Here is a 25,269-nt window from a genome sequence, read left to right as displayed (position 1 = left end):
TGAATACTCAAGTAACTATGTAGCTGTAATAATAATAACTGTCGTGTACCTGCATATCCAATGCTGGCGGGTGTGCCTGACTAGTCCCGCCAGAACCAATAATCGGGAAGTTGATCCCGGTCGGGCGCACGAGGGATGATAATGATAATGATAATGATAATGCATCATCATCAAACACTAGCAACTATATCATAACCTCCTTAGGTTATGATACCTTCAATAGGGATGTTGCTGACTGGTTTCATTTCACCGAATTATCCGGATACTAGTAGTATTTACTATCTATCTACCCCAAGGATACTAATGACCGGGGGGGTCAGCACAAATTCTTACTGTGGAGACTCACCGTTTAATTGCTTTTCTCCCTTTCGCACGTTCTGCCGGACATAATCTTTATTAAATACTTCCGAGCAAGGCAGCACCATTTCTTTTGGCCCGATGCGATCGTGGGAAGAAGGTTCGGGAACTTTTTTCTTCCTTCCTGCTTTCTTTCTTTCCTCTCCCTCTCTGATCATCATCATCATCATCATCACCATCAGTCAGCCTTGAGTACCATGGATGCAAGACCCAAGGGTCCAATTCCCACGGCAGGATGACATTAGGGGCCCAAGGAAGGGGGAGGGGGGTCACTTGGTGCAACCTGCATGACCTAATTGAGTAACCAGTAAAACAAGTTGACCAACTAATGGTATCTATTGTTCATGATGATGAGAAGGAAGATTGATGATTGTTGGCACGCTCTAAAGTGCCTGCCTGCCTGCAGTGACAAGGGTGGTTGGGGGGAGGGGGAAAGAAGTTTCTTGACCAGCCTTGCAGCTTCATGCAGGTACATTCCCTTTCACTTCAGTCTGTCCCTCCCCTCCTCGGTCGCGCGACTCATGTCAAACAGATGATGGTTTTCGCGTAGAATTCGGAAGTAAAAGCGCAAGAAGAGTCGTAGTCTAGCTATCACAATCGGTCACTCGTTGATTTATTGGAAGAAATTCAATGGTCGTCAGCACAGATGTTAATTAGATGGTATAGTGTACTAACTAAATAATAACTAACGAGGTGGTGGTCGCTCCTTCCCAATTCTTCCCATCGCCGCCTCCTCCTTTTTCGCTCCTTCCATTCTCTACTCTCATCACTCTCTCCCTCCCTTCTTCTTCCTCCCTTCCCCTCCTCCTCCTCCTCCTCCTTCTTTCTTATCCAAAACGTGCTGTGCACTAGTGTTTCCCTCTACTTCTGCTTTTACGTTCGTTCTCTTTTTGTTGTTGTATCCTTCCTTCCTCGGTTCACTGAACTCTCCACCAGGGGAGAAAAAAAAGGGTGAGTTTCTCGGCTGCCCTTCCTAGTGCTGGTCTAAGCTGCCCGCCGGCGTTTCACCCTCCACCCCCAATCCAAATCCCTCCTCGCCCTCTCTCTCTCTCCTGATGCTCTCGTCCCTCCTTCTCCCAATCCCATCCCATCCCATCCCATCCCCTCCGTTCGCTGGCCTTTCGCTTCCTTCTCTGCCTGACTCGGTCTGGCTTTTGCTCTCCTTCCTCGCCCTTCTCTTTCCTTTCCTTCTTTTTCACGTTTGCTGCCGATTTGATATCGTGCACTCCGTCCATCGCTTTCTCTTCGCAAACATCCTCCCCCGTAAAGCCTAACCTTCCCAATTGACACGCTCTTTACCAGGTCGTCGTTCGTTTTTCACCCACTCAACGTTTAGCCCCATCTTTCCCAAGCAGATCGATCTTCTGGATTTCCATATCTATCATCGCCTTTCTGTGCTCTACCGGGACAATTTCCTTCAGATATCGCCCTCTCTCGCTCGCTTTCGAATCATACATTGCCCAATCACAGCTCCGATCCGCGATCATCGCCTCCCCTCTCTGCACCTGTGAACACGACCCTCTACCGTGTCGATCATGCGATAGTGCTCCGGCAGTCATTCTTCATCCTTTCTCCGTCCTGACGCCTGCGCGCTGAACCCCTCGGACGGCTGGTTGTTTCCTGATCGTCTTCGGCTGGTACATTCGAAGAACTTTTCCTTTTCGCCCTTCTCCCACACATTCGACATGCTTGTTCCGAAACCTCTTGTGGATCTGGAGGGTCACTGCTCCGCTTTATACAACAACACTCTCTACACCTACTCCGCCAATGGCTTCATGTCGATACCCCTCGAGCGCAATGGAAATTGGACCTCATTGACCATGGGTGAGGCCGTCTCAGACGCAGCGTGTGTGATAGGTGGCACAGACGGCGATGAGACCAAGCAATCTCTCTATGTCATTGGCGGATCCGGCTCCTCAAGTCAGCCGGGCTTGCAGCGATACTCGTTTGAAGACACGACGTGGACCACCATTCAACCCCCGCAATCGGTCATGGGGAACCGTACTCACCACAAGGCCGTCTACCTGTCGAATTCTTCCTCCATTCTGGTCTATGGTGGCCACCAGACCGACGAAACGGTTGCATCCTCTGACACATACGTTTTAAGCACCGTATCGCCATACTCCATTGCGGCCCACAATGCGACAAAAGCGTCACCGGCCGTCAACCCTGTTCTGTTGCCATGGAATGATCGCGAGGCAGCGTTGGTCGGCGGTACCACAACCCCGAAGAAAGTGCACCTATTCAACCCGAATGCGGGCTGGTATGGATCCAACGTGACTCTGTCCCAATCGCTGTCCAGTGGCGTGCAGTGCGCGATTCTCGAAGGATCCGACGGAAGCAAGGTGTTGGAGGAATTCGACATGGACGTGGCGCCCAACACGGTCTCGAGCGTGGTGTTGGTGAATCCGTCCGGGAAGGAGCAGAACCCTGCTACCGCCATCAGCTCATCCTCGTCACGCAAACGGAAGAGAGAGATTACCCTCAGCAGTTACCCGACATATGATAGTAGCCTAGCACAGTCCACAATACGGCAGAACTACTCCCTAGCTCAAGGGGAGGATGGCCTAGTAGTGATCTCTAGTGGCAGTGGTACGGACTCCTTGGCCATCTTCAACCAAACCTCCAACAGCTGGGTGAACGCGACGAAACTGTTCTATGGTGATGAGAGCCGGCAGCAGATTCTTGGGTCAACCACAACGGCGGCATCTACATCCACAGCAACGTCGACCTCCAGCGCATCCTCCAGCGCCGGCGCCGGCTCGTCCAGCAACGATGTCGGGACCATAGTCGGCGCCACCCTGGGAGCGATCCTGGGTGTCGCGGCCATCCTGGTGATCATTCTCCTCCTGATCAAGCGCAAGAAGCAGAACTTGAAGAAAGCTCGGGGCGAAAGCGACAAAGATCGCCTCAGCTTTCAGGACCAGGGTGTGGAGCCATTGGCCCAGTCAGCGTACCCCATGGCCAAGAGCCCAGTACCGCTTGCCGCTTCCTCGGTAGACTCGCTTGCAATCTTCTCGGGCAAGGTGGGTGATGAGAAGACCCCAAGGCCGGCTGGTGCCCGCCCTACCTTTGCACAGAATTCGACTCCGCTGAAGTCGAGTCCTCTGACGACCATTCATTCCACTGGAGAAGCCTCGTCACCCAGTGTGTACTCGAGTGCTGCCTTTGACAAAGAGATTGAGGCCCAGAGCTCTACCTCGGGGGGTCGACCAGGTGACCGGAGAACCAACGAAGGGTGGAGTCGCTACTTCCAGGACAACAGTGCAACAAGCTTGGTTGGAATGCAATCACAATCTCTCCAGCCCCCACCATCAAGCGCATCGTCTGCCAAGCCGCAGCCGAAAAGCGCTGCATGGCAAATGAAGACACTCACACCCCTGGATTTTGGATTCTTGGAGGAGCCAAAACCTCTAGGACAGGTAATAAGTGGTAGCCCCACAACAGAGCATGCCTCGTCTATTATCTCGTCTGAGGGTCGTCCTGTGGCAATCCAAGAGAGTCAGTCAGCTCGTATTTCTAGCGCCTCGTCGATGAGCGCCGAGCTGGATGGTGACGGGCCCTGGCAACAGCGCAGCTGGGCAGACCGGCCTCCCAGCAGTACCTACAGCAGAAGCTTCTACAACCCCAGCACTCATGTGCCTTCAATGGCAGTGCCATCCGAAAGTGACTACCGAACACTCGACCCGTCTCGCACCAACACACGCGGTTCAAGCGTTCTTATACCCGAAGAAGTGGAGCCGATGCCGCCACGCCATCCTACCAACGTCAACTCAGACATGAGTTGGTTGAACTTGAATGCCGATCGATGAGCGCTCCCTAGCATCTTGTAGACCGACACACATGACTATCGTTCTCCTTCGCAATGTCGCCTCTAGACCCTTTCACCCTCATTTACCCTCATTGATCCTTGCGCCATCACCCACGGCTCTGACCTGATTCCTTCATTGCATTAGCCTGGCTTCTCCATGGTTCTCCTCAGAAAACGCATTCTGTAAAAGTTTCGTTGCCTCCACCTCGTTGGGATGTACAGCTAGCTGCGCTTGACCGTTTCCTTACCTCCATCGTTTCCACATGTTCTCTGCCAGGTTTTCTCCTGTCTAATGGGTGCCTGCACCCCTGCTTGACCGCTCTGCTCATCAACGTATTTGTTGCATCTGTTTTGCTTCCATCCTGCTGGCAAAAATATCGAGCGTTCTGTTCTCTCTCTCTCTCTCTCTCCCTTGCTGCGCCTGTCCGTCTGTTTTTTGTTCGTGCTAGGACACATTCTTCTCCTTACTCGCCTTCCATCGTCACCTTGCATGTAGTAGTACTACTGGCTCGTTTTGGTTCTGCGCTTGCTTGCTTGCTTGATTGATCAATGATCCAGATTCCTGGTTGTTCTGTTGACGATACCTGCCCCATCTATTTAGCAGGTGTCTGCTTGTTGTTTTCTTTTTGAGATATCATACCCGGTGTTGTGCTGTCTTGACTTGTCTTTTAACCCATGTGTTGTGTACGTGTGTGTGTGTGTGTGTGTGTGTGTGTGTCTTGTAAATATCTTGTCTGTTGCTGCGCAAAGGGGATGGTCTATAGCTCCCCCGTTGAGAGTTCTATGTGCATGCCTGCATGTCCGCATGCCCTGAATGGATTATGCCGTTCATTTTACTGTTCGCTTCTCAAGTAAACCCTGTATGTCTAACAAGCCATGAAATCTCGAAACTGTGTTGCAATACTTTCTGTAAGCTACAATAATGTATCGGAAAAAACAATCATACCGAAAGAAAAATAAGTGAATAATCAACAAAAGGCAGCAAGCATATGAAGACAAGCAGGCCGTGTACGTATACGACATCAGTAATTAAATTGACAGACATCAAAACATTCAATAAGCGTTATCAATCTGCATAAGAATAACAAAGAAACAGATTGCATAAAAGCACAGGTCATCAATCATCAATCATTATCATAGCACATGTCTGCAACTGAATATCGCTCAATTATTCTTTCTTCTTCTTTCATTCTAAGCATATCGTGCGACAGGCGTTCTGGACGATCGTCCTACAGACCGAGATCGAATATCGGTTGCTGACCCATACTCCGATGGATGATGCTCCTCAATCTCGTCAGGGTATATGGTCCGCGGCGGTCGAGTCGTAGTCGGCCCTTGGCTCTGAACACGGCGGTGTCGACGCTCTCGTCGTTTGTCGCAGGTTTTCGCAAATTCATTTCGCTCGCGGCGGGCTTCCTCCACGTGTTTCCATTCTCCGATTGCATTCTTGATACCCAGGGCGGCCAGGCCGACGCTGGCTACATCGCCGAGCTGACCCTTGATCCGAAGACGACGGGCTTCCTCCGGGGAGAGCTCACCCTCGCGAACTAGCTCCGCTCGTTTTTTGTGTTTTTCCATACTTTCGTGCAGACTATGTGCGGCGTGGATGGTGGCCACCGCGGCCAGACCGGATTTCACTAGGGTTTTCCGGGCAAGTTTTTTCCGTTGGTGTTCTTCATCGGTACTGCTTCCCAGGTCAGAATCAGACTCCTCGGATTGACCGTCTCCATGGGGGTTGTTGACACGACCATGACCAGCTTCGCCGATTCCTTTGGATGTGGTGCGCGCGGACGGTCGTGTCGAGGTGCTGACGGTGGATAAAGGTCGACTCACATCTCTAGAGTGCCTGGAGCGCCGTGGGCTGCGATGGCGCCGGGGCTCGTCCTCACTCGAGAGCTCGTCGTCCGAATAGACGTCGCGACGAGACGAGCGGCCGCCATAAGCTCTCCTGTCACGGCTGTCCTTTTGTCCTAGGCCTAGAGCTTCCATTCCCTGATTAATATAGTCGGTCACGCTCTTGCTCCGTTTGCGGGGGCGACGGTCGTCGTAGCTATCCCGAGAGCTGGACCGGCCGCGGCCTCGGCTTCGACTCCGAGGGCGAGACTTGGAACGGAAACGATCATAGGCCTCCTTGCCGGCTGCGGCCAGGGCCCCCGTGGCAACCAGATTCTTGAGTCCGCCCTGGCTTTGCGAGCGACCCCGGCCACGAGACCTCGACCGGGATCTTGATCCGTTGATGAAATGGTTGGCGGCCAGACCCGCCAGGGTGGATTCGACGACATGGCGCTTGGAATGTTTCTTCGGGTCTCGGTCCACAAGTCCATCGGTACCGCCAGCCGTAATCGCAGCTGTAAGGATGCGCTTGCCCTTTTCACCGGTCCACTCGCCAGGATCTTTGCGAACACGGAAGGCCTCTATAGCACCTGCAGCCAGAGCCGCTCTAACAGCCTGGGCAATGCGCTGCTCACTCTTCTCCCGTCGGTGGCGGCTTCTGTCGCGGGTGGGTGAGGGTGAGTAGGAGTAAGACCTACGATCCCGGGTATGCGAGCGGCCACGATCATGTTCGCGATGGTGAGACCCAGATGACGCCAGCGAGCCCAGACCTAGCGCACCCAAGGCCTGCTCGGAGATGGACTTGCGACGTCGTCTAGGGGGAGAGCGACTATTGGATGGAGAGCGGGAGTATCTGGGGCGATCACCTACAAACGTATGTCAGCATACAACTTACTTTCCGTAGCTTTGTATTCATTGACGTGCTATCTGTCCGAGCACTGTCCGAGACATGAGATACATACGTCGGTCATCATGTCGCCTCGAATGGCGGTGGGATCGACGGTGGTAGCCCGAGTCATCATAATGGGAATCACGATAACCCATGGAATGGGATCTGCGCACCCCCTCCGAGAGGGTGGAGACACGGGACGGTCTGGCCTGAGGGGGGATGCCGTAGCCGTATTCGTAACCATAATCGCCAGGCGGGTAGTCGCGCGGAGGGGCATCGTAGGAATCAACGCTGCCATCGCGACGACGGACGACATCCGTTTGGTGACGAGCGGAGCCATGAGGAGGGGCGGCATAGTAGTAGTCAGGATTGTAGCCGCCGGGGGGCCGGGCGTACTGACGGCTTTCGTAGTGGGTCATTGTTGTCCGGGTCAAAGGGACTGAATAGAAGTTGAAGATCTAGATGGGGGTGGTCATTAGATGGATGAGGCAAGTGGTGTTATGGGAAGGAATTGATGAAAGCTGGATGAGGATGGATGGAGGAAGAAGAAGAAGAGAAGAGATAGTGCGAGATGAAAGGGAAGAAAGAAGGGAAGGGAAGAAGTAAAAATGGCAGTGGCGACTGGGGAGGGAAAGAGCGAGACAGCGGGGCAAGCGCCCGTGACGTAGGGGCAGATGCACCCATTTAAGGCAGGTACGAAACAGTTACTATTCACTATTCGCTATTGTCTGTGCAGCCTCACCTTCAATTCATTGGTGACAGGAGAGTCCCGCTGGTGTTTCGGGGCACCCGCCCACTGAAACCCGTTATGTCGGATGATGACATCTGTGGAAAGTGGATACTCGTGATTGAGTAGATTAATGTGGATGGATATTGTACCTCGCACAATATCCTGTCATAACATCAACATCAACATCCTAGAGAAAAAATTCAAGGGTCCAGACGAAAAACATCACCACCGCATCCTTCCCTCACTGACATCATTCCCCACCCGCGATGACTCAGCCCCTTCCCGACTGGACCGATGCAGTTGGAGAAACAGTAGACCTGAATTATTCTAATAGGTATCAGTAAGTCCTAAACTGTATAGAAATAATAGATCTGTTAATTCTGCTGATCATCGACAGTGGTGGTGACATTCAGGAACATGGCTTATACCCCACAGACTGATAATATGGCTGGCTTCTAAACCATGGAAATCTCAACCGTGGAAATCAGAAATAAGGTTCAGTCATCCCCAGGCTCCTCTTTTCGGAGCACAAGCTAGGAGTATGCGGACCCCTAGTAATTAAATATGATATTGCTTTTCACTTACGAAGTGGCCTAAAACCTCTCACACACATTCATATAGAGGTGACTGTGATTCGGAGGAGATGATTTACATAAGCTATTCCCATCTGGAAAGATGACGATCTATGATTGTCGTCACCTGACCGGGTCTTTACTCAATAATAGTTGCCCCAACCCTATGCATGTCCTCATCTTTGTGACTGATAATATTGTAGCTACTATATAAGTTTCATTTACATGTCACCATATACTAATAGATGATCTGGATTATAGAGTTGTTAGAAGCCCTGCCACTCCAGGGATGACGGACACCGAAGTCAAGATCACTTGAAGCGCCATAGAAAAGTCGAGGGATATCTCGCATCAGAAGAGAAGAAATCAAACAACATAGAAATGGGCAGACATGTATAAGCTCCTTTAGCACAATACACAGGCAGCTCTGAGTCCGCTAGATTGACTATAATATCCTAAGTGCGCAATACATACTTTGATCGCATTGGTAAGAAGGACCACACCTCGGGGAGCGGACAGTCATATTGAGCAGTCTACCCACCGCTTTTCACTGACGAGAGATAACGTTGTTTTCGATACGGGTCCTGCAAAGGTAGCTAGCTATAACTACGAACATCAGATTGTTGACCCACGAAAAATGTTCTAGTCATCCACGAACCTGATTACCAGATTAGAACTAGACAGCCTCTCCGATACATCACCAGATACAACCACATTTATCAAGCTATGAAGAGACTCAGTGAAGATCCATGGGTTCAAGTGGCTATTAAACTATTACATCTACTACTGATCTTCCTAACAGAGATGAGTATCGTTAGTGAGTCATTGATACTGACTGATATAAAAGTAGCGGAACTGATGATCCCTCCTAACACTACTAGCTTCTGCAACTCCCTCGACAAACTATCCATGCTTGAGTGGCTTTCTTTTAGAGTGACCTCCCCCCAACAAAATAATTCACAACAACAATATCAACAGAACTCTCTAAATTCTTATTCAGTGTAGATCCCACAACCTGGAAAGTACTCTAACTAAGCGGATCACGAAGGTGGAAGAATAAATACACTCTCGAAGAAGTCCATTATGTGATATTTGTGGCTGCGTTTTTGATTATACTAATTACTTAATCGAGAATCAAGACACTATATACCTACTATCTTTGTAGTATCTCATCAACTACAAATTACCCCTTGCTGATAAGTATACCCTCTAGAGCAATGCCCGCAAGGAATCATGCTACTATTCGACTCGAACATCAACAGCCCCTGCTTCTCGCAGAAGCTTATCTATCTTCTTTCTAAACAACATCGAGATATTGAAAAGAAAGGCGTGTGTGTCACCGCTTTCATTACACTCCCTAGAATATGATGATTCGGGTACAGGCATACATCCTGCTTCGAGCTTCTTCAATCAGCAGTATCGGAGACTTAACAGGACGCCGGGGCGTCGGCCGTATACAGACTATACCAATACCATTGATACGATATCGATGCGGGAGATGTTGGAGTCTGTCCATGGAATTATGTTTCAGTCGATTAAGGTGAGTACTTTCATTTAGAAGTACGTATCAGAAGGTCAGTAGCCGAATGATATAAGATTTGTGTCAGGTTCTTATAATGACATCGTTGAGCTCTGGGATGTCCAGGCTGGTCGAGATTTTATATTGGATCTTGCATACTCTCCGATTAATCCTACCGTCTACAAGTCTTTTCTCGGCTACTCTACTATTTTGAACTGTGCTCGATATCCGTCCAGCTAAAGCACAGTAGTTACAGGCAGCTAGCTATTGTAGATGACATAATGCTATACAAGAATACATGGTTACACTCGGTTGTGTGTGCACGGGACAACACTGTTTGTAGATACTATTTAGCATGCAGTGATCAGTCGTATGAACATTTTCTAGCACAGAACCCAACACTGACACAAGAGTGAATGACTGACCTTGAGTATGGTATGGCAACTCCGGGTTGGTTCTTGATTTATACCTGCCTGTGGGCTTTCCCGTCCTGCACGGTCCGTGGCTCAGTTTCTATTTCCTAAGTACGATATCAACTGACCAACTATCTGTCTACATGGTGTTTTTTTAACAGTGTTGAGTATATGGCTCGATTGTGTTTTTTGGAGATTGAATTATGGATGATGATAGATTAGAAGACTAGATTCACGCGCTTACTGGTCCATGAGGAAATGTGCCCTCTCATCCTTGGCATTGTCATTTCATCTTGTACGAAGAGGACAGTTCTACCAACGGTCTGAAAGCATACAAAGTCATAGTGGATATAAGTAGTGAAGAGTTCTCATCTTGATCACATTGATCTGGGATTATCCCAAGGACAGGTACTAATGCCTATCCATCACAGCCCACTCACTCTCATACTGGCTTCTCTATTGTACATTTCAAAATCCAAATTCGGCCGTCGCTCAACAAGAGGTATTCGTGGCATACAAAAATAAAACACATCACACAGACCGATCAAGCACACATACACGCCAACAAAACCTTCAAAAATGACAGATGCAATGATGATAACTTCAAATGCAATGGGGGGAATCCAGTCCAAGTATGGGACAAAAACAACAAAAAAAAGCAGAATGCAGACCCAGAGATGGAAAATAAAAAAAGGAAAAAGAAGGAACGATTTCCTTCCAAGAAGCCGGTTGCAGCTTTCGCTGTCCGGTTCCCATCTCAGCGGGAACCGTTCTATGCCGTATCTGACCGTCGATTTTCAGACGGCAAATTGAAGAGAGAATCAGTGACACCAAAAGAGTGCCGCTCAGCAGTCACTCTTTGCGCCGATCGAGGGCGCCTGTTTTTTTTAGTTCCTGTATAACGCCGTTGCTCCAATGGGACACGCCTTGTTCCGCCATGGGGGAAAGATGAAGAGTAGGAATAATGGATGTCCAGAGAATGGAAATAGGTAAACATCATCCCGTGGTAATCTTTTTGATCATGCTCCGTTCACGTCTTGGCTCACTCGTCATACGCGTGAGGACATCGGTTCATACGCCCGACTTGTGGAGATTGGGTTCAGCTTCGAACCACTGTCGTACGAGGATGCGTCCATCTGCGTTCCGCTGATAGAGCGCTGGTGGTCATACACCGATGTGTTGCTCCTCCGGGTCGACCAGGTGCTACTGCCATCGTTGTCCCGGTCCGTCGTCATGGCTGTGGGCATATCCTCGGAGTGGGTGCGGTGCGTGCGAATGTGCTGCTTCATGTTGTCTTTCCGGGTGAATGCCTTGTTGCAGATGGGGCAGTGGACGCTCTTCTCCCCTGTGTGCTTCTTTCCGTGACGGGCGGCATGGCCGGATGTCGTAAACGTCGCAGAGCAGCCGTGACTGGCAGCAAAAGGACAAGGGTACTTGTTCTTGCGGACGCCGGATTTGGCAGCCATAGATTCCTTGGTACTACCGATAGAAGGCTGGGGCGATGGAGGCTCAGTAACAGAGCTGCCACTGATGCGCTTTTCGGAGATAGTGCGGTAGGAATTCGTGTCCTGGCGGCCAAGGTGGTAGTGAGATCGAACGCTGGTGCTGCTCATGTAGTCGTAGGAGCAGTCCGAGGAGCCGGGAGAGGTGGGCTGCACGGGTTCTGGCACGGGGTCGAACGGGAGCCGTGCCAGGCCAGGTGATACTGACGGAGAATTCACATAAGCATGGTGGTAGCGAAACTCTGGAGCCGGGATCGACTGTTGGGTGGCGTAGTGGTAAGGATAAGGCGAAGTGGCTTGATGTCTAGATAGCCCGGGGGCGGAGCGGACTGTGAAAGCCGGGTTGTCGTCATTGTTCAAGATCGACACAAAACTTGCTTTGCAGCTCGCCATCTTGACACTGAGATAATGCTAATTTGCTGAGGATTTCGTTAGTTTAATTTCTCAGTCTTAGTCTAACTCCGCACTGTGCTGCCCTTTCCCTCACCGAGACGGAATGAGAAACCAGACGAGAGAATGCAAGCATCTGCAGCCCCATCGACCAGGCGAAAAGGTAAGGAGAAAGAGGAGCAAGAAGGAAAGCCAGAGGAGATTAAGTACTCACCAAGGATCTTCGAGAATGTTTGCCTTTTCACTTTCGTGTAACACTATAAAGCGGATTCCGAATAGACAGGATTTGGCAAGGACTCGACAGAAAACTCTAGGAGTCACCAGTCCGACTTTCCTTCAAGGTGGAGGAAAGTATTCAACAACTTCTCCGTCGATCTGATCGAGAAGATCCGAGACTCCGACTTTCAACCCACTGAGAGGCCGTCGAGGTGGGACCCGCAGACGATGGGTATCAAGCGAATGAGATGACAATTGCAAACTGGCCCAGTGAAATTGCAGGGACCAGCAAAAGCAAGCACTTTTTCTTTTCTTCTCCTTTCTTTTCTTTTTCAATTCTTGGCTCTCGAATCACAAGCGATATCTCAGACAGCAATCTTCCACAAAAGTATAGAGTCGGGAAGATAAGAAAACAACTCGATTGGAGAATATGTTGGGTGATGATTGGGAGGGGATGGTGGATGAGAAGAGACAGAAGTCGGATGGGGTGGAAGATCGGGGAGGAGAGTAGTAGATAAGTAGGTAGATAATAGATAGGGTAGATCGGGGATCGGAGGAGAGCAGTGCAAGTATGACAGCAGGGACCCGAACGACAGACCAAGCTTTTGAGGCTAGAAGCGAGGGAGGGGGAATGTGGGTGAGAAGGAAGGAAGAGAAGGAATGGAAGGAATCGGATTAGATGGCTAATAGGAATTGACTGGAAGATATTAAGAAGTCAAAAAAAGAGGGAATTGGAAGAGTAAAAAATGTAAAAGAAAAAAGGTAGTCGAATGGGAAGGGCAAAGCAGGAATATTAAAAAGCGACAGGAGAGGCAAAGGTGACGAACAAGCCCGTACGTTGCCAGACCCGGCGGACTAAGAAAGAAGCATCTTGAAACCCATCCAGGGTCCCTCCCGAAGCTCTGGCCATCTGGAAAGTCAGTTGAGTTAGTTCGCTAGTGGGTAAGTTCACCGTGGATTGGGAGGGCGAGTCCACGACGCTAGTTCGCCGAAGTGGAGCTGAAAATAGGCATCATCATTCATGGTATTATTGTGTTCTCTGGCCGAGTATCAGGTTCGTTCGTGGGCCACCCAAAAGAGAAATAAAAGAGGACTAAAACTGCAGCCAGCGCGAGGACTTTCATACTGGACCAGCAACGCAAGACCCTAACCTGACCGGAAGGAACCACAGGGTCTATGCCAATAACATCTACGTATCTCCTGTTACTGCTGAGTATATTACCTGCATCTTAAGTAGTTAGTTATCTCAGTGGTAAGTCTTCACCCTTCCCTACTGTAGATGAGAATCAATTCTCAGATGCGCACTTCCTCTCTACGCCAGTGTTAAATTCTTTCCCACCCTTACGTTTTTCTTCCCCATCTTCCACGCTTATTATCATCGCCACAAATCAAATAAATTAAAAAAATAAAAAATAAAAAAAGACAAGCCTTCAACCGAGAAGATCAGATCAGACCAGGAGTAAAGCCGAAGTACATCCTTTGTTCGGCACTAGTGGCCTCCTGCCCTTAGTCAGGCTGGAACCCCGTACCAAAGGTTCCTCAGGCTCGCTCGGCCGTCTCGCAGAACCAGAACCACGAGTAGCCACGCGGATCACTGACGCTCGCCCTGTCATTGTAATTTTGGAATTACCCTTTTTTGCATAACAATTCTGAATGGCAGTTTTCTTTTTGACTTCTTCAACAAAGGGAACTTGACGACTCTATTCAGGGCCCCAATGGCCCCTCTTTGCCCTTTTCCCATCGGTCATCGTTCTAACCGACTAGATCCCTGACTGGTACGTGTCCCTGTCGTCAGCTGGATGGGCGGAGAGAAAGGAAAAAAAAAAGTACAGATAAATAGAGCTGTTATTGGTAGTGCATCGGAGTTAAATAACAATTGGCTATATTATATTATATCTTGAATAAATTACATGAAGTAACCATTCGCAATATTAATCAAAAACTCCCCCAAAACAAATGGTAATTCAAAAAAAATAAAGCAAAAGAAAATAAAAAGAAAACTAACGTACAGGGAAAAAAACAAAAAGATCAATTTGACTAATCGGAATTAGTCTGGTCCGGTCGCAGGAGGGCAAAGTCCCTTAGACTGGGGGATTTGTTGCGTCTCCCCACCAATGACAAGGGCCAGAACCATCCCCGACTCCGTATTATCCTTCCATTTCTGACGCTAATCAAAGATGCATACATAGACTTTCCAGGGTTCCCGAACAAAAATAAGAGATACTCTGTAGACTGTCTACTCGTCAATTTGCTGAAGTTCCTACTTGGTGATATGACATACATGTCGTAACTCTCTATCTCGGTCCAGCTACAATGACATGACTGTTTCGAAAGTCAATGCAATATTGGCATTGAAACGTTGTTGACTATCCAAACGGTTGACGCATTATTCTTCGCAGAGACCCATCTATACTTAACTTTCAATAGGCTAGTAACTATTTCCCGACTAGAAAGGGAAAGGGAAAAAAAATTACTACTGCCTCCTGTACCTGAACAGTGGACTAGGACAGAACAGATCAAGCAGCGCCGCGCGCCAGGACGCCTCGCTCGTGCGGCCATGCAAAAAAACGATGGCGATCTCTACCGAGAAGGGTAAAGTGGCCCCTGGCCGCATCCCCAGACGAGGCTTACGGACAAGCTTTTAGCCACGGTGTAATGGAATCCATGGACGGGGGGCTGAACTGAGCCATGATTGGACCTTTGGGAGGGTGGTGTGTGGTTATTTTTCCTGACGCTAGTACCTAGTAACGATACCGAGGAGAATGGGGGGCGGCAACTCACTTTCCCTTTTTTTTTTATTTTTTATTTTTTATTTTTTTTCTCTTTCTCTCGCTCCTCATGACTTTCCCCTGGCAGAAGATGGGTCGGAACCGTTGGAGAAGCGCGCTTCGCATATACTAACTATACAACCATGTAAGATTGATTCTCGTAGTGGCGATGCGGGAATACGAGTCCCTTCTTTTTTGCCTCAGATCATACCCTGTTTCGGGCATCTTTGTCCGACTGGACCCGGCCGTAAGTTCTCAGAAGGTTGCTTCGTGCGACTCGGAGTTGTGACAACCAGGGGGCTGCGTGTGAGAGTGTCGGAGGTAAACTACAAAGTAGGTATGTATGTACTGTGGGGTGAGAAGAAAGGGCCGAGGGGTCCGGTTTATGGTGTGTTTTTTTCACCCTTTAGCCTGATCTCTTTGTCCATCAAAAGCTTCCCTGCGCAATCTGGGACTGATGTGCGACACGTATCAATTGGCCTGTCCCTTTTTTTTTTCCATGCCACTAGCACTTTGTACCAAGCTTTCAAGCATCTCCTTTGAGGAGATGGTTAGATTCACGAGCATCCACATTCCACCCGCCAAACAACTCAACCCGACGTTCTGGAAAACAGAACACCGTAGTCCCACTCGGACCCGACCCGAAATAGCTTCGATTTCAATAGCACAGAAAAGAAAAGAACTAGTCCTCCCCCCGGGGCCTTGCCAATAATAGGAAACTAGCAGCGACAGACACGACAAAATTATCTCTTCATCACAAACGCCTCGTTGTCGCAGGTTTCATCTATGAATAGAATGGAGCAGTTACATAGATGTGCAGTTGCCAGCAGTTCATCATCATCACTGATCCTTTCGGTACTATACGGTGTACAGTAAGCAGTATGATATCACCACCAACCATCATGACTTCATATCACCCAACAAACCCGAATCCTGCTCCATTGATTTAAAGAGACATTGTAAATTTCTCCGGAACTGGAGGCAGTAAGAGGGTCGGCACACGGAGGATAAAATCTCACCGATCAAGATGGAGATACTAGAATCAGAACAAACAGGCACCTAGATAATTATCTATTCCATTCTCCCCTTCTTCCGGACCCCTCCCCCATCTCAGGCGATCCATAACGCTAAGCAAAAGTGCAAAAGTCTTAGCTTTGCGTATCTATCTCTGATCCGTCAATCAATCGTTTCCATGAACCCACACCTCTCATACACGCCCCCTTCACGACGGATGGAGTTCCACACCCAAATCCAGCCTCTATGCATACGTGGACACATACGCCCGCCCCCCTCCAACACCAATCCGATTCGTCTACTTCTCGTCTAGTGGCTTTTTCTTTTTCCCTTTCCTTTCTTGGATTTTTTTTTACACTTTGTTTCTTTGGCTCCCTTCCCCCCTTCTGAACCTCACTTGGCAGTATCCTCCGACAAGACGTTTGACCCATTCATAAGTACGTACTGCAAAGCTTGGCGAGACCCTGAATTCTCATCCATCAACCCTTGACAGTTTTACTTACTGGCTGGAGGTTCTCACCTACTGCTTGCTTATCCTACAGTTTACTACAACTAGTCACTCACCTAGTACTTCATATAAAAAAACTAACCTAGACTTGGATGGAAACTACTAAATAAATATCGAACAACCCCATCTAAACCACACACACACACATACAAATCAGTACTAGTCTCCATCACCCACTCATCAGGCAGAACAGATAAAAAAGAAAAATGAGGCACAGCAGCAACAACAAGAACAAGTAGTTAACTCCGTGACAAAGCACTAACTACTATGGTATCTAATACGTAGTGTGGAACTCCGAACCGCAACTATGATCCATCATCCTACGCGTCAATTCGTCCCCAGGGATAACGTCAGGCCAGCCAGCAGTCAATAGAAAAGAAAAAGAAAAGAGAAAGGTCCGATTCCAAGCGGTTGACGTGCCGAGAGAAGAAAAGCGGGGAGGGGCTGTGGGAGAGAGAGAGATGATGGGCCCTTTTTTTTCACACTGGTTTCCCACCCTGCATCATCGGAGATGATTGCTATTGGTCATATGAGGAAGGAAAATGTTGATGCCTACAATGGGTGGTGGGAAGCTTGCGCATCATGCTTGTCCGACTTGTGGAGGGAGATCGGAGGTCGGGGGTAATTGTGGGCTGTTAGGGCCGGTTGGATGGATGTACTTCCGCGTTGCGGGTATTCGGGTGGTTAGATAATTGTTTGTTACTGGATTGGTTGTGGGTGGAAGGGAGGAGAAAGGGAAAAGATGTATCAGGTAGATGTGAAGTGTGGTTTTTGGGGGGATCATGCTATTTTATTGTTGTGAGGGTTGTTGTAGTTGTTGTTGTTGTTGTTGTCGTTGATGTGTGGGTGGGTGGATTCTACTACGTACTACTGTTGCTTCTCTGCTCCGGAGATGCACGCTGACAGCAGCCACAGCGACGGCGGCTTCATTATCCGAGAAATTTGGCTGGCGTGTTCAAGGCAGAGCCAAGAATTGGGGTCACGGCGCACAGCTAGAGCAGTATCTAGTCGCATGCTAGCTAGGGAGTCAATCGGGCGTGATAATTGTGCAGTATTAATGCATCAGTTCGTTACTCCGTAGGTATTCCGTCTTCCGTGTTCCGTCGGAGACAGGAAAGAGAAAGAGATAAGACCGGATTTACTTATAAGCATTGAGATCAGCGCCACCTTCTACGTATACTAGTATAGTACGTAGATATGAGCAGCCCAGCCAGGCACCATACTGCACGTACTGGAGCAAGAAAGAAATGAGGCAGTGGGCGTGGCTGGACTAACGCAGCGCTATACGAGTCCCTACAGGAACCCAAGAGATTGGAAAATGTAGATGACAATAAAGCCACATCGAGTCAGAGAATTCGGATTGGATATACGGTACGCCACGCTGGCTATTGGCACTTACTACCATCAACTAGTTACAGTAGTTATCTAGGCGCACCGTACAGGAATCGACTGATTCTGGAGATCAGGGTCGCGCACGCGGCCTATCTCCGAGGTTCTACCAATGACCTACAAGATATGTCAACGACTAGTTCCCAAAGTAGTAAGCTTACGGTGCCGATACGAGGCAGATCCAATGACTCAGCTGCCGAGCCAACCGAAGAAGCCCTCAAATCGATGGCAGATCATCTGGCAGATTACGGGACGCGTCTGGTTGACGACGTAGAATTGCTTTGTAAGCGGCTTCCCCACTACTCTAGATTAGGGCTTGGCGAGGGTCCATCTTCAGGTGCTAGTAGACAGCTAGGCTAGAGATATTCTCTGGTCCCCGATCGAGTACACGCCGTTGAGAGAGGAGGGCGAAATAACCAAGAAGCGAGCATACGTATGCAGTGGCATAATCATGGTGGCTTCGTCGGTATTTTGTTACTAGACGTTAACGTAGTTGCTTTTCTAGTTAGTTAACCCCTCTTAAGAGGGTCGCTGGGGCTGAGAGGAATGAATCCCAGGCTGCATTGCATTCATCCCAAGAATGAATAGTCTTGAAGATCTCTTTCAGCGTAGGTGCCACTGTCTGCACCAGCCAGGGAACCACGCTGTCAATGCACTGGACCCTTATCCTCCTCTCTCTGCTCCTCGCTTTTCCCCTCAAGAAACGTAAACCACCCACCGTATGAAACGACCAATGTTTAGTCCTCCCTAGCTATTCTTATCGTTCTCATGTTTCCAAGCTGAATCTGGCCCAGATCGGTGCATGTCAAACCTCGGACGTCGCCCGTAAAGTTAACTTTTATTTTGCCTCAACATGATAATTATTTATCCGCGGAGAAAATCAAAACCAAAAGCAAAGCGAGAAAAAGAAAAAGAGAACGAAAACGAAAAATAACAAAAACCAAAATGGAGCAAGAACCCTTTTTTTTTTTCTTTCTCATGCTAAGTGTCAGTACCTTACTGTGGCTTGAGCCCTATGGACCCTTTCCCGGCTACACTAGACTCCCTTAGGTACTGCTCAGCGCAAGGTAGAACGACCGGTGCCAGAGACCAATGCAGGGATTTTCCAGTAGTAGTAGCTGGAAAGAGGGGGTTGTATTTCGTCTCTCGTATTTTCAATCTCTACTGTTTCTGGCATGGTCTACGATGGCTTTCTATTTTCTTTACTACGTACTACTAATGTTCAACATCCTTTTCCGTTTATCTTCTTGTCCCGCGGGCTGTAGTGTCTGGGTTACTTACTTACCACCTCGGGGGAAAGATAACGATCTAGAATCGGCGTTATGTCTAAGCATCTTCTTTGCTTATTTTTGGACATTTTTTTCTTTTGGTCCTCGTTTACTTTGCAATTCCCGTCATCGGGGAACCGGACTCCCTTCTCACCGATCGGAATTCGATCAGACATTGAGCCCCGGGTATCCCGGCATTGGAAATTATACGCCTTTTCACCATTTAAATCACCCACACTTACATCGAAGTGGTTTAGTTCGGAGGGTAGGCATACGTAGGCAACTTAAGGCAGAAATAGACAGACCAGAAATAATCAGGTGTGTGTGTGTGTGTGTGCGCCACTCTCATGCGCGCGCACATAATCAGAGACATGGCTTGGATCTTAGATACGACGTATCTAAGAAAAGAAGAGACAGGGTCCTGTCTACTGCTAGTCTGGGTAGATAGCTTGCTATCTAGCAGCTAGCTATCTTTAGTATACGTTTGTTATAGGTGATGTCTCAGAGCTCGCTTCGGACCAGCTGTTCATTGAAGCGAGCTCTTACTTAATACAAAGGGATTAAACGAAATGTAGGGTGGGATTGGAGTGAAACAGCGACTGCTGGAATCCCGGGTTGGCAGGGGAGGAGGAGGAGGAGGAGGTGGTGGTGGTGGTCAAGGGAGAGCGATAAGGGGCGGTTCAGTCGGGTAGGGTTGGTCGGTCGCTTGATTGCTGCAGTACATAGTACATACAGCATATGCAACATCATTAGCAAAAACAAAACCCCCCTGATTTTTGTAATACGACAGAATGAAAGAAAAAGAGAAAGACAAAAAAAAAGACAACAGATCTGCGTAGTTCAGACTGAAGAATATTGTCTGGTTCGTTCTAACAACTACCGAATGTTAGTTAGTCCGGATCCTCAATGCCGCTGAGTAACAATAATACTGTCTGCCAAGCACACGCACACAATTTCCTCGTCAAAAATCGAAGTTGAGCGAGCGCCTGACCCTTGCGATCTTCAGGGTCCGGAAAGAAAGTTCGGAACCGCAGCTGGGCAAGCGTCGACGGACCAAGGTAGCACTGAGTCCCGACTAAGCTCGCTACGGTAGTCGATATCCGAGGAGGAGGAGGGGGGGAAGTTGACCCATTCATCACATCCAAGGGACAGGAACCGAGGAATGGGAATATTTTAGAATGAGACAAGATTAACACCGAAGGGGGGGAAGATATTATTGGGTGGATGGGGAGGGGGTAATCCGGTAACGGTATTGGATACCATAACGGGTAAATTACCCTTTTCGAGGCAGTAAGATTACTCCGGATACGCATATACTTTCTTCCCTTCTTTTTTTTTTTTTTTTTTTTTTCTCTTTTTTTTCTTTTGTACCCTTCTCGGGGTCCATTCAACTTCAAATATTGATTGGAGAAGAGAGAAAGGGTTGTTGTTGTTGTTGGTGAGTGAGTGGGGTGGGGCTATTGTCAAGTAGCCTTCTTAGCTACACGCTAGTGAGGGTTGGGTTCATTCTGGTTTATCGTGCAGAAAGCAGGTGGAGTGGAAGGGGATTGATGGGATTGGTGTAGGGGGTAAGAGTCAGAGTCAGTTAGGTGAAAGATATTGCTCGCTCGGATGTATTCAGCAACTGTCTGTTCAGATTGCACATCATTTTGATAGGTTGTACAGTATAAAAGTGTAGTTCGAGTATCGAAGTGGTGTCACGCAGGACCCAACTAACTCAAATTAACCCTAGCCGATATCGATTCCAATTGTCCATGCAAAGACGCCTTGTCTCTTCCGTCCAACAATACAACTAAACTCAACTACTTTTCTATCTAAACTACCCACCTCGGAGGTATATCCACAGTCCACACTTCCCAGTTCCCACACCATTCACCTCACCAGTCACCACCACCACTAGCAAACGCCAGCTGCGTAAGCAGAGACGTCACTCAGTGGGGTCCGAGATTTGACATGCCGCGCGTAGAATTAGACTAGTCCTCAAGATACGCATGAATTAGCCGGAGACTAATCTGTTTGAGGTCTAATCGCGTTCCCCCTCCGTTCTAGACTGTCGCCCGGTGGCTTGTTGGCTGAAGGTCCGGTTCAGCTATGCTTTTCAGGGCTCAATTCGATGCCACTATCTTCAGGCTAGAGAGTCAGAGAGAGAGAGAGAGTCAGAAAGAGAGGGGACGAAGGGTCAACACGAAGCAACTAGACTGGACCACCTAGTATTAGACTGGGAACATACGTAAGCCACACAAACTACGGGGTAAAACGACCGCTTAATTAGGGACCGATCAGGTGTCGAACCAAACACTAACTAAACCAAGATACCCTGTTTTCCTTCATCGATTCTAATCTACATCCACGACACGGTACACACACCCACACCCACACACAATCCATACTGCCCATCCCATGGTACCTGATGACCCCAGAACGGCCACGATCGTACCGAGGATACAAGTTCAGACCATGTATAGAGCCGATCTCATTGTTTACACTCGTCCCCGTAATTATGCCGACTTCATGACCCTCCGTCTTGGATCATTTCCCTTGACACCTAGATACGTAGGTGCATACGAATGCTCCGGTGCCCAGTGGGGCCCAGCCTAGCGTCGCCGAGCAATTGCTTAGGGCTCTCCAACCAGACTAGTATAGATATGTAAAAGAACGAAGAAATCCAAGATGGAAGCGGGGATACTCCTCCGTTAGCTATTGGGGCGGACTTCAATTAAGGGTTCCCTTAACTTTTTATTTCATTTTTTTTCTCCATTTTTTCGCCTCATTTGCGTCCTGAACCGTGGCATCGAAATTTTTCTGCCTGTTGCTCCTACCCAACTAGTGTGTCCTTCATCGCGGTTAACTCAAGACGAATCGGTGCAAGGCACACACACATCCCCGAAGAGGTCTACGTAGCGTCTTTTCATTCATCCATTCATTCGATCATCCCGCCAGAGGTAATGCGATGTCGTGATGAGGGTGTTTTGACAAAGACGAAGAAGGGGGAGGAGCCCCCGACGTTTCGGATTCCCTTTCCCCCCTTCGGCTTTCCTATTGACTTGACTACGTATGCGTATACGCACCTTCACTATGGACGAATTATTCCAGGCATAATCCCGTACGGCCCAGCACTTTCTTCTTCGTGAGACGGAGGTTACTTTCCTGCGTTGACTGATCTCGATCAGCGCCTTGTAAGTGCGGAGGTCTCGTGCGCGCGCCGCCCATCATGCTGCTGCTGCTGCCGCAGGCCTTACGCAGCCAACACTGGAGGAATTACTCCAACATATCAAGGCTAACTAACTAAATCACGGCGGCGCAGCCTGCAGAGAAGATCATTCCTTCTCGGTCGTAGTGGACGTACGAGTAAATGCCGCTGGACATATGCGTGACAGGATCAGACTGTCGTCTAGCAAAGTATAACGGGCGCCACCCCTCAGCGAGTCATGCTTGTATGCTAGTAAGCAGCCACGGAGCAGGACCCTTGAATTTGGGTGCATTGGGGGGCGGCTACTGCTGCTGCTGTTGCTTGAGACTGATCAGGTATGCCGAAATGAAGGCGCTTTGTATGAACGTTGGTTGGTTCATGTGGTCAAGGGGATACGTTTGCAGGTGGGAAATGGGCTGATTGTATGCGTACTATGGCTCTTGGCTGGCTTGGCCTCTTGCAGCAGGTCCCAGGCAGGGTCTGAGGTTTGTTCTGCTGGGTGTTGGACCCTCGTTTGTCACGACTGGACTACTTGTTTAGGATCCAAGACGGATGTGGTTGTTCGCTCACTGCTTGCATCGTGTTGAATGCTGTTGTCCCATTATCAGGGAGAGAATTATGGCCCCACGACGACGCACTTACGTGTCTTTCTGCATTGGAGGATGACGATGACTGCCCAATCAACGCACCTTGGTAGGCGCTCAGCCAGCCCAACTCAGGCGAAGATAACATGTATATGCCTGTGGATTTGACAATCTGCATGTTTCACCTAAGGTCACACACAACCATGAACTTGCAGTATCGAGTTTATGATCGCTTGTTAGTTGCCTTTGGCTGATAATCAATTACTGTCCTGTGTGCTTGAAAGCTGACGTTTGCCTTTAGAGGTCTTGTCATAGTGAGACATTACGAGCGACTTGCTGGGTGCTAACCGGTTACCTCGATGTCGACATCGCCCCAGCACCGCCCTCAGCTTACCCTCCTTCCCATTCAGACCAATGAATGCGCGCTGAATTCGTCCTCCTATCGCTAGTCCATTCAGTGATACACAAGATACCGATATTGCTCGAAATCAAGCCTCGAGGCACAGACTCAGATATGGCATTGTGCCCTAGATGGGTTTGCTGTTGAGACATTTGTTCCCTCCTCGAGGGAAACATTGTGCGCACGTGGCGAACAAATCTTGCAGTTGTCGAGATGCAGCAGCCTCGTGGGTCTTAGTACAGCGAGACACAGAATAGTGTTGGCGTAGTTGACCTAGTTACGCTTCCAGTGTAGAACAATGGAGCTATCTGCGCCGAGTTGAGGGAATCAGAATGGACTGGCACAGATGTGCAAGAACTTGCCATGCCAAAGCTGATGAGTGACAAACACATCCTTACGGACAAAACCACTGCGACAGGACTACTACAGAGAAATGAGAAATCTATCCATTGATTGTTGAGTGTTTGACTTCATACCTGTAAGTCTACCATAGACGCGACGCCTGCCAATACAGACCTGCGGTGGTCGGGTTGAACGTTCCGCTGATATCTCCCAGCCAGCAGGTACGGCTCTCAAGAGATACAATACATTCCTGGAAAATCAATTCCAGTTGGCCTTGGATGATCTCATATCGATATGTGGCGAGCCTATCCCTGTCCGGCAAGCAACCGGGCTGGAATGTTCAAGGCCCCTGGAATGCGGGATGGTCAACCCCTACCATTTAGGGTCTATGCTACTGTCTCATCTCGATCGGGCCTGGATAACTGAATAAAACAATGGCAGCTATGCTTTTATCCCATGGGGGTATCACGAAATGGAACTTCTGACTAGTTGGTGTTTCCGTGCGATAGCGGTGGTGGTATCAACTTAGCCTGAGAGGACTAGTTACCTCCTAGCAGAAAGCAAACTTCCAGAATTTAAGAAATAAGTGGCGTGCAAAATCCAATTCATGGCTGGATCTTATCTTGAGACGCGATTCTGCAAAACGCGTGGTATTTCCCCCGCGACATCTATCCAGCCCTTCCATTCCGCACGTCGGGAAAGTCTCATCGCACAGGGGGTCCGGGGCAACGGCGAGGAGTATATGTAGGCTCGATTGTCTCGTCAAATTTTCAAATCAAATATCACCTCAAACTTACTCCTCAAAGTACTTGACCTGTTCCCATTACCCTTTCATACTTCTACACTTGATTTTTATACCACATCGCACTGCCCTCTCACAACACCATGCACACCAAGACGCCATCATTGACCTGCATGGTCCTCACATTCCTTACCTTCTCTTCTCTCACCCTCGCATATCCTGTATCTATATCGAAGAAGGACGTTGTATCGAGAGCGGTGAGTTCAAGATCTCCTGACCCGGTAAGTATTCTTGTCTGTATACTCACACCCACCAAATTTAGCTGACTCTCTCGCCCCAGCGAATGATCCCTCAAGCCGATACCCCCGACGACGAAAACAGTGATCTTATCGACACACTCTTTGACTCTATCGGACTTCATGACTTGACGAAGCTCAACCACTGGAAGTCAGACAATGAGCCTGATAAGTCTGATCAGCCTGATGTCATTGATGACAGCAACAGCCCTACAAAGACCGTGACCAGCCAAAACAACGATGTCGATCAAGATGATGACAAGGCGACGGACAATGGGAAGGATTCCAATAAGGTTGCCGATGACTCAACCTCCCAAAATTACGAGAAAAACTCTGACGACAGCAAGAACAGTAAAGGTAACACCCTTCCGAACCCTGCATCGGACGCTTCAGGGTTCGCGAAGGCCTTGATGCAGAAGATACAGAACGCGGTCAAGGATGCTCTGGATAGCAGCGACGAGCACACGCTTCACTGAGCCATACTGAGAGTATACTTTCTATCTCATTTTGTCTCGACTCTTAAGGGATTGTATTGT

General features: G+C 48.8%; 4 protein-coding genes across 4 annotated transcripts; 2 read left to right on the top strand and 2 right to left on the bottom strand.

The window, feature by feature from the left end:
- Window positions 1-1,836: 1,836 nt before the first annotated feature.
- On the top strand, window positions 1,837-4,332 carry BO83DRAFT_97604 (uncharacterized protein). Its single transcript, XM_025537761.1, has one exon. It carries the CDS (start codon window positions 2,043-2,045, stop codon window positions 4,167-4,169), a length of 2,127 nt encoding a protein of 708 aa, XP_025385409.1. The 5' UTR covers window positions 1,837-2,042; the 3' UTR covers window positions 4,170-4,332.
- A 714-nt stretch (window positions 4,333-5,046) lies between these two features.
- On the bottom strand, window positions 5,047-7,791 carry BO83DRAFT_365899 (uncharacterized protein). Its single transcript, XM_025529686.1, has 3 exons — window positions 7,633-7,791; window positions 6,964-7,348; window positions 5,047-6,867 (listed from the first exon to the last, which is right to left on the bottom strand). Exons 2-3 carry the CDS (start codon window positions 7,307-7,309, stop codon window positions 5,360-5,362), a joined length of 1,854 nt encoding a protein of 617 aa, XP_025385408.1. The 5' UTR covers window positions 7,310-7,348; window positions 7,633-7,791; the 3' UTR covers window positions 5,047-5,359.
- Window positions 7,792-11,055: 3,264 nt separating this feature from the next.
- BO83DRAFT_97549 (C2H2-type zinc finger protein) lies at window positions 11,056-12,342 on the bottom strand. The gene is made up of 2 exons (XM_025537760.1): window positions 12,231-12,342; window positions 11,056-12,045 (listed from the first exon to the last, which is right to left on the bottom strand). The coding sequence occupies exon 2, from the start codon at window positions 12,017-12,019 to the stop codon at window positions 11,174-11,176; it is 846 nt and encodes a 281-aa protein (XP_025385407.1). The 5' UTR covers window positions 12,020-12,045; window positions 12,231-12,342; the 3' UTR covers window positions 11,056-11,173.
- An 11,860-nt stretch (window positions 12,343-24,202) lies between these two features.
- BO83DRAFT_97458 (uncharacterized protein) lies at window positions 24,203-25,222 on the top strand. Its single transcript, XM_025537759.1, has 2 exons — window positions 24,203-24,718; window positions 24,778-25,222. The coding sequence occupies exons 1-2, from the start codon at window positions 24,581-24,583 to the stop codon at window positions 25,207-25,209; spliced, it is 570 nt and encodes a 189-aa protein (XP_025385406.1). The 5' UTR covers window positions 24,203-24,580; the 3' UTR covers window positions 25,210-25,222.
- Window positions 25,223-25,269: the final 47 nt, after the last annotated feature.

The sequence above is a fragment of the Aspergillus eucalypticola genome (genome assembly GCF_003184535.1).
Source record: "Aspergillus eucalypticola CBS 122712 chromosome Unknown BO83scaffold_22, whole genome shotgun sequence".
Lineage (NCBI taxonomy): Eukaryota > Fungi > Ascomycota > Eurotiomycetes > Eurotiales > Aspergillaceae > Aspergillus > Aspergillus eucalypticola.
This window is presented reverse-complemented; position numbering and strand designations above follow the sequence as displayed.

What these genes read in the sequence shown, in the direction of transcription:
- BO83DRAFT_365899 (XM_025529686.1), bottom strand. Translation starts at nt 7,309, where the DNA reads ATGACCCACTACGAAAGCCGTCAGTACGCCCGGCCCCCCGGCGGCTAC. An exon ending in GAGGCGACATGATGACCGAC is followed by an intron (nt 6,868 to 6,963) that starts GTATGTATCTCA and finishes ATACGTTTGTAG; the next exon opens with GTGATCGCCCCAGATACTCC.
- BO83DRAFT_97549 (XM_025537760.1), bottom strand. Translation starts at nt 12,019, where the DNA reads ATGGCGAGCTGCAAAGCAAGTTTTGTGTCGATCTTGAACAATGACGAC.
- BO83DRAFT_97458 (XM_025537759.1), top strand. Translation starts at nt 24,581, where the DNA reads ATGCACACCAAGACGCCATCATTGACCTGCATGGTCCTCACATTCCTT. An exon ending in GTTCAAGATCTCCTGACCCG is followed by an intron (nt 24,719 to 24,777) that starts GTAAGTATTCTT and finishes CTCTCGCCCCAG; the next exon opens with CGAATGATCCCTCAAGCCGA.
- BO83DRAFT_97604 (XM_025537761.1), top strand. Translation starts at nt 2,043, where the DNA reads ATGCTTGTTCCGAAACCTCTTGTGGATCTGGAGGGTCACTGCTCCGCT.